This window comes from Mytilus trossulus, chromosome 9 (assembly GCF_036588685.1).
Source record: "Mytilus trossulus isolate FHL-02 chromosome 9, PNRI_Mtr1.1.1.hap1, whole genome shotgun sequence".
Lineage (NCBI taxonomy): Eukaryota > Metazoa > Mollusca > Bivalvia > Mytilida > Mytilidae > Mytilus > Mytilus trossulus.
The window spans coordinates 62322984-62342789 of record NC_086381.1 but is presented as its reverse complement, the minus strand read 5'-3'; the positions used below and the strand labels follow the sequence as shown (position 1 = coordinate 62342789).

Sequence of the window (19806 nt, the reverse complement as noted above, 5' to 3'; positions counted from 1 at the left end):
CTCTTGTGTCTAAGTTTTGAAATGACCTATTGGTCACTGTGCATAACTAAAAGGAATCTTTGACCAACTTAAGATCAAAACATGCAAATGCTAATTTCAATTTCATAGCCCCATTGAAGCTACAAAAAATAAGTAAAAAATCAATCTATATGTTTTTGTTGCAGTCTTATGTTTTCCATGTTTTCTTTATTGTATGGTTTGTACTAATGTTTGTCTGTTGATCGTTTTTCTCTTGTAGAACCATGGCGTTGTCAGTTTTTTTCCTAGGTTTCAAAGTCGCCTGGTGACTTGTTTTGCTTTTTTATTTTAGTTTCTAGTTTAGATTTTGCTAAATTTTGCTAAACTCTGCATTTACGCCTATAGGGAATTAGTCATTCGTTGCACATTTAATTTTGTTGTTAACCTTTACCGCAGAAATCTACACAAATTGAAATGTAACAAATGAAAACCAAGAGGTTAATGAAAATAGAATGACATGTTTACATACGATGTACCAGATGGCGCAAACTTTGTAAATTATTTATCAAATGATACACCATGAAACTTGAATGTATAAAACTATGTTTCTTTTATTGTTCAATAGATTAAAGTGAACATATACAAATATGGGTTCTGATTTGGAATAAGTATTTTCGTAGGTATAAAACGATGAAATAAACCTGTTTTTTTTTATCTAGCTAAACCTCTCTCTAATAGCAATTATTTGATGTATGGACAAATGAAACAGCGATAACAGGTAAAATGTCAAATATGAGGGTACTGTAGTCAACAATGTTTTATAAACTTAACAACTTTAAAAACAAATATGTAGAAAAGGTAAGCAAAGGCCATATAAATAAAGCACCGTAGCAAAAACGAAAGAATAAAAGTGTTTACCGTAGCAAAATAACACGACGATGGTATGTTTAAGTACTGATCCACGTCAAATGGATATCACCCATATAAACTAAACATTAAAAGTAATAATTTACAAAGACAAATGACAGAATACAATCACACGTTATTAAGTTGAAAAACGGCAATTTTCCCACTTTTAATTATAATTGGTACAAGTACATGTATGTAGTTTAACAATGCTATGAATGGTGTAGTGATAAGGGTCTTTGCTATAACCATTTCAGCTACATTCTATATATCAGAACTTAAAATAGGATCTTCCCATGTGGAACGGAGGAAAAGGCAGGAAGTTTCAATCTGGCTACATATACATGATATAAGTATCAATTATTTTCTAACTTCAGTTACGTTGTTTTCTGCTACTTTAAAAAAAAATAGTCAGATATAATATTCTGTCGAGAGCAGCGAAGACAACTTACAAAATTTGTATAAATTTTAGTTTTAGGACATGATCACACGCATCACGAGGACAATTCATCAAAACAGTATTATATTTGAATGGATAAAAACTGTCATATTTGTGATTTGGAACATGTATTGTCTTAGGCATAACACGTTGGATTAAACCTGGTTCCAGAGCTGGCTAAACCTCTCTGTCTCCTTTCCAAAAAGATTGATAATGCCAGATAATCCCTTCACGAATGCTGTCTTTGACACAAAAGCATACGTTTACGTGCTTTTCATGAGAAGTAGTTGAATATACATATTGTGATAAAATTATTCAATATTAAAGTTTTAAGGTGATTTTTTAACAAAATACTGGAGAAGGCAATTTAGTTAAGGTGGTACCTAACACTACAGGGAGATAACTCTGTAAACTCAGCTTAACGTTTTAATTACGTTGTGTTGTAAAGGGAATATTAAGCTTCTCAATGATCAAAATTGGTGTTTGTCAAACTGCTATATAACCAGTGTAATTTTTCTGACAAAACGGTTGGTTCAAAATTTTTGAAATTTTTATATTTTTGTTAAAGGAAACATTTGATGAAAATTAAACGAGCCAAAATAATTTTAGTGAAAGTGTTGGGTACCACCTTAAACCACATCATATGACATGACAGAGTTTTACAATGATCAATATGCAACAGAGCTAAATTATTAAAATGACAGAATTCTATGAAAAGCACAAATGTTTAAACTTACCCTATTAAGCGACACCTACAATGCCACTGTTGGTGCTACATGTAAGTCCGAAAATTGCATTTCATATCACCAACAAAGCAACAGATTAAGTGTTGAAATTCTTTCAATTAGTAAACAGATTTAAATGTATACGTGTTGACCTTTTGTGTATATCTACAATTAATTTAAGCCATGCTACGAATGTTTTTCCCTCTTTAAATCTACCTTCTCTAGACAGGCATAGTTTAAAACTTAAATGAAATAAAAGGTTATGCTAATCATGCTTGAAAAAAGAAAAAAAAGATATATAAAAGCAGTCTTTACCTTAGGCTATATGTATCAACTATTTCTGATGATGATTAACCTTCGTCTTACCATACTTTTTCTTACAAATGAAACATGATTTATTGATCTACATTTATATGTTTTTTGTTTTATTTAATGAAATAGAACTTTAATCAATATAATATGTACAATAAGGTATATATTTTGACACAATAATTTCATGAGTAACATCAGATTATGTTTGACCTTATCGGTAATTATCTACCTTCAAAAGGATTTTGTTTTAATTTCAAGAAACCCACAAGTTGAGTAACAGAAAGCAATTTATTGAGAGAGAAAACCTTAAAAGTTATATCGAGAATTTTTCAAATGCTTTGTTTGCATTTGTTGTATCTTCTTAGTTTTGTGGTGGTTGTTTGTAATGTATTCCTGTCAGATAATGTTGAAATTTTAGGAATATTGTTTTAACATTGCTATAAACATGATAGAAACGAGAGCTTTATCTAAAGTAATTCATTTTTTGTCCAAAATAGCAAATTTAGATGAAACAAATCCATATTTTCATGCCAGGACTGAAGTACGTTCAATATACGTGTTTTGAAACTGAGAAACTTTTATATTTTATAAACTGCTGCGTAAAATACATTCCTTTGTCACATGTGTAACTCTGAAACAAAGAAAACAATCATATTGCAAAACGGTTAAGCGGATATTATTTAAATGTTGAAATAATGTTCAAGACATCAAACAAACAACAAAGAATTATTACAAAAAATCTAATACACACTATGATTTTCAAATACAATGTATCGATTAAAATCTATGAACTATGATCAAATCTGAAATAATATATAATGCTTGATTAAGGCGAATGTTGTAATTGACAAAATTCGTTTTGATAATAAATCTTTATTTCTAATAATCAAACACACGAGTTAAACTTTAAACTGAAGAAAAAAATTAGTATGCTTTGAACTTTCAATAAAATATTTATCATACGTGACAGCTGCTTTAACAAAACATGAACTTGTCTTTTTTTGTTGCTTATTTTAATTCACTTTAAATCATGTTCAGTTTAAGGGTCATTTGGTATTAATTTTATCAATATAATATAAGAAAAGAAGATGATGTATAATTACCAATAAGACACATGAGACCAAATGACACAGAAAATGTACAACTATAGGTCATCGTACTGCCTTCATTAATAAGCAAAGCACATTACGCATAGTCAGCTATACCAGGCACCGAAATTACAACGTAAAAAAATTTAAACGAGAAAACAAACTGCCTATAAATTTATGTACAAAAAATGAATGACAAACAGATATGTAGCATAGAAACAAACAACAACCACCGAGCTTTAGGATCCTGACTTGGGCCAGGCACATACACACATAATGTGGTGGTGTTAAATATGTCAGCGGGATCCCAACACCCCCCTGACCTGGAAAGTTGTGTAACAGTACAACACAGGAACGAACTATAAAAGTCAGTTGAAAAAATGCTTATACTACATAGAGTGGACGCGGAAAACCATTCTTTAAAGTAAAGAAATATTTGCTGACGAAAGGTATGGATGGAGTCTCTTATTCAAACCTTTCATGTGCGTAAAAAAGGATAACTATCCGGGAAAATCATGAAAACTTAGTAAATAGTGATGCAACATTGATAGATTTACTAATTTTATATCATATTTCAAATTTAAAAAATCAGCATACATACATTTTACAATGACAAACACATCACTTGTTTCAATTTATAATTGCCATGTGTTTATATTTGTACTACGGACATTCTTTTCAGTAAGGTTAATGAGTTTTAAATAGTAACGTGTATTTGATACAGTTATTGTACTTCAGATAGTGCATTAGGACATTTATAGAACAATTTGCAGATAAGGATTCGGAAAATTCGGCATATAGTGTTAATGTCATAAGACACGCTCATCTAATCTATAATGGAATTAAATCCAGCAAGTGTATTTGACAACGGTAATTGTAAGTTTTGTAAAATGAGATATCAATTGCTTGTCTTTTTGTAATCAATACTGAATAATGTTTTTCTTAAGAAAATTAGTAAAAATTTCAAACTTAATTATTACATGTATTAGTTCAGAAGATATGCTAACATCTTTACAAATTTCAAAGTCCGGAAAAATGAACTACGACTTTGTGGTGTAAAGATTATACAGGGTACAGAGTATACACCATGATTCATAATATTGTAACGCTGCCTCCCTCGTGCTACAGTCGGCAACCAGAGAACACAGTGTCACAAAGAAAAAAGAGAGTTAATAATCTATAAAGTGTAAGGTTCGACGTCCACTGTTAACCATCGTACCAAAACACGTTATACAAAGGGAAAAACGTATACTTGTGTTATTTGCAGTTGTGAAATAAAATATCTGAATAAAATAAAGTTTCATATTTCATTAATATCAAAAATAATCCACGAGAGAATGGATCTAACAGGCTCCGTCACTGGTCTGGTCAGGTCCCCGGTAAAGGTTTGTCTTGCATAGACAAACAAAACAAGTACATGTGTATAAGTCAACAGTTAAATCACAAGGTTGTCACTTATTTTGAATAGTTCTGAATCTCAATTTAAGGAAAATACCTTCTATATTATAGAAGACAACAACTTAGTGTTACAAATTAAATGACATATTAATCATACCATAACTGCCGAAAGAACACTTTATGTGCACCTTCAATATCACTTCAATAGCACCGTCACAGGCACAGTCATCGTCACCTGCACAGTCACCGTCACTGGTACAGTCACCGTCACAGTCACTTGCACAGTCACCGTCACCACCACAGTCAACGTCCATGGCTGCACAGTCATCGTTATCAGCGTCCGTATTTACTCTTTCACCGTCACCGCTACTGACACAGTCACCGTCACCAGCAACCGTATTTAGCACTTTCACCGTCACCGGCAACCGTATTTAGCACTTTCACCGATACCGTTACTGACAGTCACCGTCACTGGCAACCGTATTTAGCTCCGTCAGCGGCACCGACAATCTTAGATAAAAACAAACTTCACTCTGTATTTATTAGACATATTCCAGCTTCTACAAAAATTTGTCACTTTCCAGTCTTTGTAAAACCCAACACTCCGTAGGTTCTGTTGTTGTTTTTGTCTTTATACTTTCGACTGATCAATGGTAGAGCTTGTTATATATTGTTTACCAACTGCTTCAACAAAGTAATGAGGAGGACATATTAAAATTGACACTCCGTAAATTTTATGGACACCATCACGAATTGGTGGATCCATATGATGTCTCTTTAACCAAACTAGCTAAGGACATTTTTACCACATGGTAGATTGTGGTTTGTCATTATGTCGTCTAATCTTTTAATTACCAATTCCCGATTGTGACTGTTTTGCTGAATGTGAATTCGCATTACTATAAGACGTGTTTCTGTACTTGTTTATCCCAAATTCATGTATTTAGTTTACATGTTTAATTCTATATTTGTAATTCTCATCGGATTTTGTCAAATGTGTTGACGTCTTTTTATTATATTTAGGTGTTACGGATAGAAAAATTAATCACCGCCTTTATTAATTATATTAAATTTTGTACGATTATTTACGTTTGAAGTTGGATTCATAACAAACTGGACATATATATATATATTACAGTTAATTGCTATTAATAAGTATTGCGATATGCATTTTGTTTAAATGAATTATCAGTATTTAGTTCTAATATAATCTTAAATCAATCCTAATTCTATCTCACTTTGATAGTTTTTCATATGTGACGTCATGCTGTTTCTAAATTTCATAAATTCAAATGTGGCATAACGTTTGTGCCTTTTCCCCATCGTATGTGACGTCACATTTTTTTTTAATTATGTTGACCTCTGGACTGATTCGGGTGTGTCTATTCTGAGTTAAACTTTAATAGCATTATGTATTCGGGTTTAGTTTTCTGTAATTAGTTAATACTTCAGTTTCATTATGTATATCTCTTTCATATTCATTTGTTAAAATTTACTGTTTGCAATAGCATGAATTGTTCTATATAAGAAGGATGTTTTTATCCCGGGCATAAACACAATGCCGTATTTGGCAAAACCTGTTCAACTTTTGATCTTCAGTGCTGTCCAACTTTGTACCTTTTTCACTTTCGATCTTTTAAATCTGGGCGTTATGTATTCGGGTTTAGTTTTCTGTAACTGGTTAATGCTTCAGTTTCTTTATGTATTTTTTCATATTCATTTGATAAAATTTACTGTTTGCAATAGCATGAATTGTTCTATATAATAAGAATGTTCTTATCCCGGGCATAAAAACAATGCCGTATTTGGCGAAACCTTTTCAACTTTTGATCTTCAGTGCTGTACATCTTTGTACTTTTTTCACTTTCGATCTTTTATATCTGGGTGTCACTGGTGAGTCTTGTGTGGACAAGGCGCGTTTTTGGCGTATTGAATTTTAAACCTGATGCTTTTTGTTATCTATTAATCATGTTTTTCTTTGTCTAATATGTTCTCCTATTTATTTGTATTGTAGTCCTGTAATATTATTTTGTCATTTCAATGTTATATTTAACTTTGCCATTACAGTGCGAGGTTTGGCATGCCACAAAACCAGGTTCAACCCACCACTTTTATTCCCCTTTAAAAGTGTCCTGTACCAAGTCCGGAAGATGGCCATGGTTATATTATTGTTCGTTTCTGTGTGTGTTTGGTTTTCATGTTATATTTGTTATTCTCGTTGTGTTTTGTCTGATGCTTGGTCCGTTTCTGTGTGTGTTACGTTTCGGTGTTATGTCGTTGTTCTCCTCTAATATTTAATGCGTTTCCCTCGGTTTTAGTTTGTTACCCCGATTTTGTTTTTTGTCCATGGATTTATGAGTTTTGAACAGCGGTATACTACTGTTGCCTTTATTTTCAAATCGTCAACCATGGCTCACACAAGGGAAATTCCCGTAATGTTGGTATTTTTTTAAACAGACGGGTTTTGACTAAAATCAGTAGATAATTAGAAGAGTTTTATTTAAGTTTATAGACAAATAAGGTAACTACCGCGGAAATCCGAAATAAGGAATCAGTACGTGAAATAAAACTTCTTAACAAACTAACATACACAAATCTGTCGTATCATTGAAACAAATTACAAGTCTAACAGTACTTGCAACATCTCACTTACATCTATCGGTTATCCTAATGAATCAGAAGTAAGAAATAATGCAGGTCATTTGTATGACAGAACCACACACACACACGCTCAATAAAAAGTATTAAGCATAATCAGAAATGCAAGAATGAATAAATAGAAGGAAGCTTGTGAAGATCATTATATGGCACTCACACACACAAACACTACTCTTAACAAAATGATTTAATTATCGTCAGCTACTACATAAATGCATCAGAAAAAAGAAGACGTTGCAGGTCATTTGTATGACAAAAACACACACACACCCTCTATAGAAATATTTTAGCATAATCAGTGTTTGACGAATTAATCAGAAGAAAGAAGGTAGCTGTTGAAGATAATGTTTATGACACTAACACACACAAACACATCATCAATAGAAAGATGTAAGCATGAACAGCTACTACATAAATGAATCTTGACGATCATACCTGTCAACTCTGCGACTTAGAAAGAAACCCTGAAATAGAGTCCGTGATTTTTTTTTATTGTTTTTCATGTTCACGTGTTTCAACTTTCTAGTAGATGTGTTGGCATACTTATTCAATGAAATGATATATGAATATTAGTACGTCATTATGTTTATTATTTCCTTTTGTCATTCTTTTTTTATTGTAATTGCAGAAAATGTTCGCGTCGTCATAGAATCAATTCGGCTATTCATGATTAAGTGCCAGTCTTCCTAAGAATCAGGCTGTAGTTAAAACATCACAAAAAAAACCCACCCAATTTGACATTGATTTCAGTTCATAAAATGTAGTTATGTACAAAAATAACATTTATTCCCGTTTTCTGTTCTGGTAATAGAAGATACAATTTGGTTGAAATGCACTAGAAATAAACGAATAAGGGAAGATAACTCTGTAATTTGCTATAATGTTCTATCATTCTTACCAATTTTCTAACCAAGTTATTTGATATTACCAGACACACACAAACGAAAGACCATTTTTTTTTAACTCAGGACGATGGTTAGTATTAAATAGCATGATTAGCTCGGTGGGTTTTTTATGATCATGTTTTGATTTTTACCTAAATTGCCTAATTCTTACAAAGACTGGCACTTAATAAATATAATTATTCATTGTATTGTCAAGCTATTCTTATTTAACATACTTTACTTGCTTCCATTTTAATTTTTAGTGAAATGGAGTACCGTGGTATATTTCTTCATACCAATGATGTGTTTGTCTGAAGCCGTTATTCAATCATGTGTGTTTATTCCAAACGATTTCCAAAGAAATAATAATAAATGTTTAGAATATTGGACAGCAAGAGACATGACACATGGCTGCATTTTCAATCCAATAAATCTAGAGTTCACTGGTAGGACCAAGACATTTCAAGATGAATATTTAATAACAGTCAACACCACTGATCATATTACAATGGTAAGACATGAATGATAAAGGCATTTAATCTCTCTAACTATGGAGTTCATAAATATATTATTATGTCCATTTTGTGTTTGACCACAAATACTTTTGTGTCACTTTTATTAATCATCATTGTTTATATCAATCCGAAATTTAGTTCATTTTTACAAATGTTTTAAAACAAACGCTTCTTCAACAATATTCTTCGTGCACGTTTAAATTGTAGAATATTTTGTCATGAACAGTTACATGATAATGAAATGTGGAAGTTGTACGTCCGGCTATCCTGTCTGGATACTGCGGACTGGAGAAACTAATTTACAGACCGGTGTCTGTTGATCGTTTGGCTTTCATTTTACTCCGACTCCGTTGTTGTGGCTGCTATGGTGTTCAGTAAAATATGCATCGATTATATTTGCAGGAGACTATTGAAATATGGGTACAAAGAAAAGATGGCATATGTTTAAATAACTGTTGTCGTAAGTGCTTACGTAATTAGAATGATAGCAACTCTGAAAATATAAGTAACGAAAAATAAAATTCCTCCACGCAGAGGTAGGTAAACGGATATTAAATCTGAGACGGTAAAACCAAGTTTTACGAAGGCTAAACTCAAAATACAATACATTTTTTTTTTATGTCAAATGGTGGATTGTACCTAAATTGATATATAATCCACCAACAATTATTCCTGACCTGTTAAAGCAATACTCGTCCTCTGTGTGGTATTTTCTGGGAATAATTTTATCTTTATTTTATATACTGATATTACATATGAATATTTCAACACCAACAAGTTATTACTGACCGATTATCTTTTAAATACACTTAAGATCACACCACTGTTTATCTACACTTCTGTAAGGAGATGCATTGATAAGGTTGGCATTGTCCGGTTTAACAGACATATCATGTTTGTAAACTGCAACAAAAAGATATTATATTTCGTTGGATTATGAAATGGAAGATTAAACTTATATGTATATATAACCTTAGCTGAACCACATTTTGAATGTTAAATAACTCTTATTATTTACAGATGTTCCTGTAAAGTCTACAAGGTTTCTTTTGGACGGTAAGCAAATATCCTTACATGATGTAACCGAGCAAAAAGCGGCAACGTCTCTGCATTACCGATGAAATGATCGGCAAATTACTGCCCAGTATATACTTCATGAAATTGAATAGCAAATTAACTTAATAATATCAGTTTATAAATTGCAGTCGTTTTTAATACCGAATGTCAAAACTGTTAAAACACATGGACAGATATTGATGTTAAGTGTTTTTATTTTTCTGAAAGTAAGACCTTATTATGGATTTTTTTAAAACATATTGTATCTGTAAATTTATTGGACGAAATCTTTGTTTATTATAATGGCAAACATGTGATACATGTTAAACACCTTGGGGTTTTGTGAAGAAACAACAGTTTTTTTTTGTTTTTTTTTATACCATGTCCAAATGACACATCACAATCATATTTGAAATCTGATATGGTTGCAAAAACCATGTAAAGTAGATAGTTCAAATAACATTGGATTTGTGTCTAGAATGATAATTACTAGTAGTATGATGCAAACCTTAGTGTGCGTACCGATCCCCAAGGGTGACTGGGGTATAGAAATATGGTCACTTGGTCTTTTCCGACCGGCAGTAAAACGCTTGCCGAAGTGGGGCGTCCGTTTGGCTGTGCGGGATGTATTCAGTTCGCAGTCACGTCCGGTCAGAAGGGGGAAGTTAAATCCGATGCCTCGTGTAAAGAAAGTGCCACGCTCTTTGCACGTTAAGAACCCTTGCAACAACTCTTTGAGGGGTCCGTAGGTGGCATGTTGCAAGGCAAAATTTCTGTCCCTATCCAATATACCCTCCTTTTCCGGTGGCAGTCCAAATTTCTCCGACCATCATCCCAGATGGCCTCTATTGTATCAACCTACCTATTGTATTTATTGTGAACTTGTTCTCGTCCTGAATATGCATGAAATATTTGCCACTGGACGTTAAGCAACCAACAATCAATCAATCAATAGTGTGCGTACCACCTTTTGACTTTGTGGGGTTTAAATTACCTTCATGCATGAAGGGTTTTTTTTCTCGTGTGCGGAATTTAAACAGAATGACAATGATGAAATTAAAAATCACGTGTACACGTTAACTGGATTCAATTTTGAAATGGGTTATCAAGATATACAATAGATTTTAGAAATACTAAACTTGAATAGAGAAAAGGTTTCCTTCACATGCTAAGTCCCGTTTGAATGGTTTTACACTAGTAATTTTGGGGCCCTTTATAGCTTGTTGTTCGGTGTGAGCCAAGGCTCCGTGTTGAAGGCCGTACTTTAACCTATAATGGTTTAATTTTTAAATTGTAATTTGGATGGAGAGTTGTCTCATTGGCACTCACACCACATCTTCCTATATCTAAGACTTACCGGCAATTATGTCACCTATGTTTAACAATAGAAAGTAACTTTGATTCTGTATTGATCTAAATGACTTTTTTCACAATATAATGTGCTTTTCTATAAAAGTGTATGTACAGTGCGGTTACCTCATTTATATGGACACTTTCATAATATGCATTAGTTTATTTGTGTTTAGTTAATTTGTATAGTAAAAAGCAAGTCCAAGGATTATGATAACTATATGAGTTCATGTTTCAACAGTGCGTTTCCTTCTTACCATTTCTAAAAAAATGTGTCAGTACCACTACCAAATACACAATATACAATTCTTGACTTTTCTTTGTAGCTCGATGCCCTGGAGATTGGTTTTGTCTAAATGATGGACAGTGTGTTAATCATCATTGCAGTTGCGCACAGGGTTTTTATGGAGATTACTGTGGAAAAAGTATGTTAAAATTGAGACTTTTATATCAATTTAACAAATCCGAAATACACGTTACTGTGAATGCACAATTGTTTGAACATACTATCGTTTCAAAAATCAATCCATGTGTTCGTAGATAGTACATGTTTTTGTGTCCTGTTAAATTGTTCCTTTTAAAATTGTTATACGATGATGACTGATGTACCCATATTTTGACTATTTTATTAATTGTGACTGTTTATTTAACGCATCATGTAAATATAGCGGAATTTGATGAGACTGTTATTAAAGTGTGAGGGTTAGCGCTATAGAACCAGGTTTAATCCACCATTTTCTAAATTTGAAAATGCCTGTACCAAGTCAGGAATATGACAGTTCTTGTCCATTCATTTTTGATGCGTTTTGTTTTTTGATTTTGCCATGTGATTATGGACTTTCCAAATTGATTTTCCTCTGAGTTCAGTATTTTTGTGATTTTACTTTTTTCATATCTTTCGTCCATTACCCTCGACGATTGACAATGTAGATACATAACAATCACGTCCAGTAGCAATCACGTCCAGTAGCAATCACGTCCAGTAGCAATCACGTCCAGTAGCAATCACGTCCAGTAGCAAATGGAATATTATATTTGATACCTGGTGTAGGATGATATCCAGTATCACTGCACTTAAAAAAAGTCATTTGGACCCACAGGAGACCCAGATATGGCCAGGTGCCATATACAATTTATGTCCCATCATACAAATATTTTTCAAGTTTTTTAATGGATCTCTAAATTCACCGGAATACATTATGTTTCACCTACTAAGTATAACATATATTTTGTTGATTGCTAATTTGTTCTCAACTTGAATATGTATGGACATTCTACAAGCAGCAATAAATCAATCAATCTTTGATTAAAGGATAGGGCGGTAAGAACATTTTGATATGAGTAAAACATAAAAAAAATACTGAACTCCGAGGATAATTCAAAACGGAAAGTCCCTCATTAAATGGCAAAATCAAAAGCAAACACATTAGACAAATTGACAACAACTGTCATATATCTGACGTAGAACATACATTTTCATATGTAGAAATCGTTAGACTGAACCTTGTTTTATAACGTAAAACCTCTCACTTGTTCGACGGTCACATCAAATTCCATAAAATTAGCAACGATGTATGAACAAAACAAACAGACATAATGGGTAAAAAATCTGGGGTAGTTTTGACACACTAAAGATGTACAAGTCAATAAACTACATTTACGCTGATGTGCGTAACGACAAATTTCTTATTACTATAAAACGCCCGTCTGGCGTAAATGCAAAATTAAATCCTGGTATATATGATGAGTTTATTGGCATAATCAATTGATGCAGACAAAAGTATGTAGTGCCTATATCATGTTTATCACATTTTAAAAATTATATAAAAAAAATACATAGATGATCCTTGTCATGGCGTAACCTGTCAGCATGGTGGACACTGCACTTCCGGTAGCTGTACTTGTGTATCTGGTTATACTGGTCAGCATTGCGAGAGACGTAAGCTATTTATAACAGTCATTCAAAATGTTTTGGAAACTTATCAGATTTTAATATTTTTATAAGGTAAACCTACATGGTATACTGTACTAATATTTACGAGATAACTGTATTGTAGTCTAAGCTCTGACGGCAATATGATGGTAGCAAATTAAGTTTACTGGCGACGCATTAAATCTGCAATTGATGGCGACATAGCATAAACTATACAATATTTTTATCTCCTTTCTAATGAAACTGACGGAAAACCACGTTAAAACATGTAATTAAAATCTGTATATGCCGTCTGCGCTTTGCGCGTACGTCCCATAGCATCAATTGACAGTTGATTGCATGTAATCAAGTGACGTTATCCAATCGAAATGAACCTTACAAACGTTGTTGCATTAAAATTTGTCATGGATGAATGCATGTACCTCATATCCTTAATTTTTCTATGACATATTAAAATATGTATATGCTGACGAAATATGTTACTTCATATACACACAAAAAGCGACGGTTATTCGAGTCATAGTATAGATAAATATTGATCGGAATTGCAGGAGGGACACACAGTAATTTTTGAATGATGACATATATTCCAACGACCTATTTTGATATGTCTTTCAATTTTTCAAAAAATAAATAAGCCATACAGTAAATATATATTACACATTTCAAAAATAAAATTGCTGACATTTAATATGCTAGTGTGTTGTGAATAAAAGAAACACGTGCATGTTCATGATTAGTTTTGATTACCGAATTCATCTATCTAAGCATATCCTTTTATAATATTTTCTTTCAAGATCATAGTTGTGGTTTTGAGAAGAAAATCACGAATTTAATTCTTACCGTAGGTCATTTTTTATTTTCATGTGAGGAAATTTGAAGGTAATTTTACGTGCGGTGCTTTGTATAATGATTTAAGAAATGTCGATTTTTTTTCATTTATCGTTGACACCAACCCGAATTGGTTGATCCGTACAATGTATCTTTGTCCAAACTTGATATAGACATTTTCACAACGTGTTAGATTTCGGTTTGTCATTACTTCGTCTGATTTTTTCATTACCGAACGTGACTTTTGTTGAGTGTAAATTCGCATTGCTATAAGACGTGTCACGGTACTTTTCCATCCCAAATTCATTTATTTAGTTTTAAAGTTATATTTGTAATGGTCATCGGATTTTATCAAATGTCTTAACGTTTGTAGTTGTTAATCTTATTTTTCTGTTGTATTCGTGTGATATGGTAAAGATAATTGATCACCCAGCTCATTTATTAAATTTTAGTTTTGGTCTTCGAAATTTACACGATATATTTAGTTTAGAATTATTTCAGAAGAAATACCGATATAGCTAGATAATACTATTAATTATCTAATTACAACTACAATTTGATATTAATTAGTATTGTAATTTTCACTGTTAATATAACATGTTCGATAGTCATACAAATCTAATCTCGAATTCCATACATATTCTTGGGAACTTGTTTGACAAATTAATTTAGAGCGTTACCATAGGAATCGGCTAACACGGTTGTAACTACAATTTGATATTAATTAGTATTGTAATTTTCACTGTTAATATAACATGTTCGATAGTCATACAAATCTAATCTCGAATTCCATACATATTCTTGGGAACTTGCTTGACAAATTAATTTTGAGCGTTACCATGTGAATCGGCTAACACGGTTGTGGATTTTTGTAATGTGTCCGTTTTCCATAGCTAGTCACCACTTCAGTAAAATCATGTAGATCTATTATATAGTCCTTTATTAAATTTACTGTTCACAAAAGTATGATCTTTTTTAAAATTCTAAATAATAATAATGATCTTGTCCCAGGCTTATTGGTTAACATAATTTGTTTCTGACCTATAGTTTCTCTAATTTATTTGTATTGTAGTCCTGTTATGTAATATTGTCATTTTAATGTTATAATCAACATTGCCATTAAAATGGAAGGTTTGGCATGCCACGAAACCAGGTTCAACCCGCCAATTTTTTAATGCCCTGTACCAGGTCAGAGAAATGGTCATTGTTATATATATTATATAATACCCGGATTTGTTTTTTCTCTATCGATCGAATTGCATATGAATTTAAATTCACGTGAAATTAACGTGAGTGAAGTTTTCCTGTGTAATTTACATGCATTAAGTTTTCAAGCCATATGCATTCATGAAAATTCTAGACAAAAGGAAAATGTATGAAAATATCTCATCAATAATTATGATAATGAAATTGAAAACGTTTTTTTTTATATATATTACAGTGGTTGATCGTAAGTATGTTTTCATCAAATAAATGTAAATCCAAAGATAATTAGCTAAAAAAGGAAACCATATCAAACTGAAATGATATAATTGAATGTATTAAGCAATGGTATCTATAATTATGCCAACTCACAATGAGATTAGAACACATGTAACTAGTTGATTGTTTGTAAACAATATGTTTAACTTTGTATAATTCAAACGTCGGTCGAACGAAGGTAAAACATACAAACTTTCTTTTGCAATATAGAAACACCAGCCAGAAAGTCGCCATTACAGTTAATATCATATCTTTCTACAAAGTAACATTTCAAATTATATATATATCAATAAAACAAATTTGTCATTTCAAAATGATTTATTTATAACGTTTTTATGCCGCATTTTACCATATTGGTGATTATTTTGCAAGAAATGTTCAGTGTTTTGGTTAATTATGCATATTTTCCTTTCAAATGTTTGGATTTGATCGCTGCAGTTGAAGGTAAATCCAGCACGCATTCAAACTACAAAGTGTTACTATTAATTTATTAGACCGTCGCAATCAAATACAAAATTATATGCAATATGATTTCACAGATCGAATATTTTATTTTTGAAAATAATAAACTATGCACAGCGCTCATCAAATTGCAAACTAATACCATAGAACACGAAAAGGTAATGTGGAACCTGTGCCTTATAAAGAAAGGCAATCACCTTAAAGTAAACTAGTTGATTTTACAGTCTGTTGATCAGGAGCCAGTCAATTATATCAATTGAAGTATTTTTCAAATCACATTTATGCAAAACAATATATGTATATAATGATAAATTATATAATATATATATGAATTTTGTATTGAGTATGGGATTGATCTGAAATAACCTTTTTATTCTGAATTTGACAGATTTTGTCTCGACATTCTGAAAAGTCTAATCAAGGTCTCAATTTTTTCTCATTTTTAGCTCACCGGGCCCGAAGGTCCAAGTGAGCTTTTCCCATCACTTGGCGTCCGGCGTCCGGCGTCTGTCGTCCGTCGTCCGTCGTCCGTCGTCGTCCTCCTGCGTCCGTCATCGTTAACTTTTACAAAAATCTTCTCCTCTGAAACTACTGAACCAATTCCAACCAAACTTCATCTGATTGATTCCTAGGGTATCTAGAATAATTGTGTTTTAATTCCCATTTCATAAAAAAAACATGGCCTCCATGGCTAAAAATAGAACATAGGGGTAAAATGCAGTTTTTGGCTTATAACTCAAAAACCAAAGCATTTAGAGCAAATCTGACATGATGTAAAATTGTTTATCAGGTGAAGCTCTATCTGCCCTGAAATTTTCAGTTGAATCAGACAACCCATTGTTGGGTTGCTGCCCCTAAATTGGTAATTTTAAGGAAATTTTACTGTTTTTGGTAATGATCTTGAATATTATTATAGATGGAGATAAACTATAAACAGCAATAATGTTCAGCAAAGTAAGATTTACAATTAAATCAACAAGACCAAAATGGTCAGTTGACCCCTTTAGGAGGTATTGCCCTTTATAGTCAATTTTAACCATTTTTCGTAAATCTTAGTTAACTTTTACAAAAATCTTCTCTGAAACTACTGGGCATAATTTTACCAAACATAGCCAGAATCATTATAAGCCTATCTAGTTTAAAAATTGTGACCGGGCAAACCAACCAAGATGGCCACAAGGGCTAAAAATAGAACATAGGGGTAAAATGCAGTTTTTGGCTTATAACTCAAAAACCAAAGCATTTAGAGCAAATCTGACAAGGGGTAAAATTGTTTATCTGGTCAAGATCTATCTGCTCTGAGATGAATTTTATTAGATGAATCTGACAACTTGTTGTTAGATTGCTGCCCTTTAATTGGTAATTTTAAGGAAATTTTGCTGTGTTGGGTTATTATCTTGAATATTATTATAGATAGAGATAAACTGTAAACAGCAATAATGTACAGCAATTTAAGACTAAAAAATAAGTCAAAATGACCAAAATGGTCAATTGACCCCCTAGAAGTTTTTGTCCTTTATAATGAATTTTTAACAATTTTCATAAAATTTGTAAATTTTTACTAACATTTTCCACTGAAACTACACGGACAAGTTGATTATAGATAGAGATAATTGTAAGCAGCAAGAATGTTCAGTAAAGTAAGATGTACAAACACATCACAATCACCTAAACACAATTTTGTCATGAACAGTTTGCTTCCTTTGTTTAATTCACATATACCAAGGTGAGCGACACAGGCTCTTTAAAGCCTCTAGTCTTTTCTCATTCTAAACTTTTAAAACAAATTCTTAACAATTTAAATTTTCAAAACATATTTTTAACATTCTACATTCTACATATTTTTAACATTCTACATTTAAAAAAAAATGCTTAACACTTCATTTTTTATAACATATTCTTATTATTTTGAACTTGTCTTAAAATACTTTTAATATTCTTAATTTTTATTACCAAATTCTTGATATTCTGAATTTGTCTAATCAGATTCTTAATACTTAATATATGTCTTAAGCAATGTAATAAGTTTCACAAACGAATAACATTGAGTTTTAAAGATAATCCATCTTTGGGTGGTTTGAAGAGTAGGCATAGATTTTATTTTGGGACTTACAATATTTTTTGGCATAAAAAGCAGTGATTTGGCGAGTAACTGTCTTTGCCATGAACGTCAAGCATATAGATGTTTGAAGAAAAGGACGTTACCCTTCCTTAACACCTGAAATCATCAACGGTTTTAAGTGGCTTTTGTGTTGCTCATACTTTAGTTTCCTATATTATAAACTGTTGTTTGTCTTTTGTTTGTTGTTATGTTGTTGCCATGGTGTTGTCAGTTTGTTTAAGACCCCGAAGTTTAAATTTTGTATTTTGCGCATCTCTTTAAAGAAAGGATGTACATATATGTACACATTCCTAAATTTTCAAAAAGTTTTATGATTATGATACGGAAGTATTTTTAAATATTTTAAACACTTCTCAAATTGATTCTTTCTAAAAAACAAAACAACAGATAACTAAGAACTTTTTTCTTTCACAATATTCAGTTTTACATTTTTTTTTTGGTTATAAAATATATTTTTTTATCAATGTTTAAACAGCACCATTGTAGACACGCACAAAGAACATAACAAATATATGTCTCATAAAATATAGCTTTTCAATTAAAGTATTATTTGTGTACAGTACCCCAAAGTTGTAGTGTATGTTAGTAAGAAAAAATGTCAATTAAAAAGAGTAACACAAAATAGAAAATAAAGTTAAAAAAAATGTTTTGAATAAATATTTGTGTTCTGTTAAGACTGTAGACCTGATCCTTGTAACGGACATGGGAGATGCAGTAATAGTGCCGCAGGGTTTACATGTGCATGTAATGTTGGATACAGTGGAAGTACATGTGGTCGAGGTAAATATCACTACAGATATTAATGTTTTATCTCTGTCAATTTTAACACAATTCATAAGTAAGTCCCAACAACAAGAAAACAGAAACAGGGAAGACCAGGCGAACACTCAACACCGGATGATGAAGGAAAAATAACCAAAATCTGTCGCTGAAAAGGTTAAATCTATAAGTCTTACCAAATAAACAAAGTTTACCAAAATGTATTAGAGCACAGATTAAAATTGAAGTAGTAAGATTTTGAGCATCGGTAATGTGGTTTTGTACTGTATCATTTTCCACGTACAAAAAATGAAACGTAAATGGTGATAGACTGTCCCTTATTGATAAGCCCTTCGTTTTTTTAATCAAATACTAAAAAGGATGTTTACAAACAAAAATATATATTTTATAAAACTAATAGTCTTCTCAATATTTATTGCAGTGGTTGATCGTGAGTATTTTTTTCCAAAACTACATGTATTTCATTGATATAACGTATACTGGTGTCATTTGTTACTAAAATCATATTTGAAAAGTATTAAGCTAAGATTGCCTATTTTGTATCTATTGACACATGTTTAACTCAATATTTCCCATTATATTCGCCTGCCTCATTTGTGTTGGGTAGAAAGGCTTGTATATTACTTAACATTTTTGCGAAAGTCGTCATAACACAATTTTTAATGAATATCTTTCGGTTACGTAACATTATATATCCAATATAAACAAAGAACATATAGATTATATAAAGTAATTAAATGATTGAGTGGTAACACCTTAGACTTCATCAATATACACAAAATGGTGATGCTACAGCGAGAGACTATTCAGTCTTTTGTATTGTATATATCTGCTATCTAAATAGTATAAGAATTAAAAGTATTTTAATGCAAAACATGTATATTTATTTCGATAATCGATTGATTTA

At 31.8% G+C, this 19806-nt stretch overlaps 1 protein-coding gene and 2 long non-coding RNA genes across 3 annotated transcripts in view; all 3 read left to right on the top strand.

The window, feature by feature from the left end:
• The window catches only part of LOC134684103 (uncharacterized), a 49428-nt gene that overhangs the window by 15624 nt on the left and 13998 nt on the right, over positions 1-19806 (top strand). The gene's annotated exons all lie outside the window — the stretch shown is intronic.
• LOC134683514 (uncharacterized) lies at positions 4225-9363 on the top strand. The gene is made up of 3 exons (XM_063542821.1): positions 4225-4304; positions 8632-8879; positions 9286-9363. The coding sequence occupies exons 1-3, from the start codon at positions 4265-4267 to the stop codon at positions 9361-9363; spliced, it is 366 nt and encodes a 121-aa protein (XP_063398891.1). The 5' UTR covers positions 4225-4264.
• Positions 9904-13228, top strand: LOC134684102 (uncharacterized). The gene is made up of 3 exons (XR_010101171.1): positions 9904-9939; positions 11616-11714; positions 13130-13228. It is a non-coding gene; the product is annotated as an uncharacterized LOC134684102 (long non-coding RNA).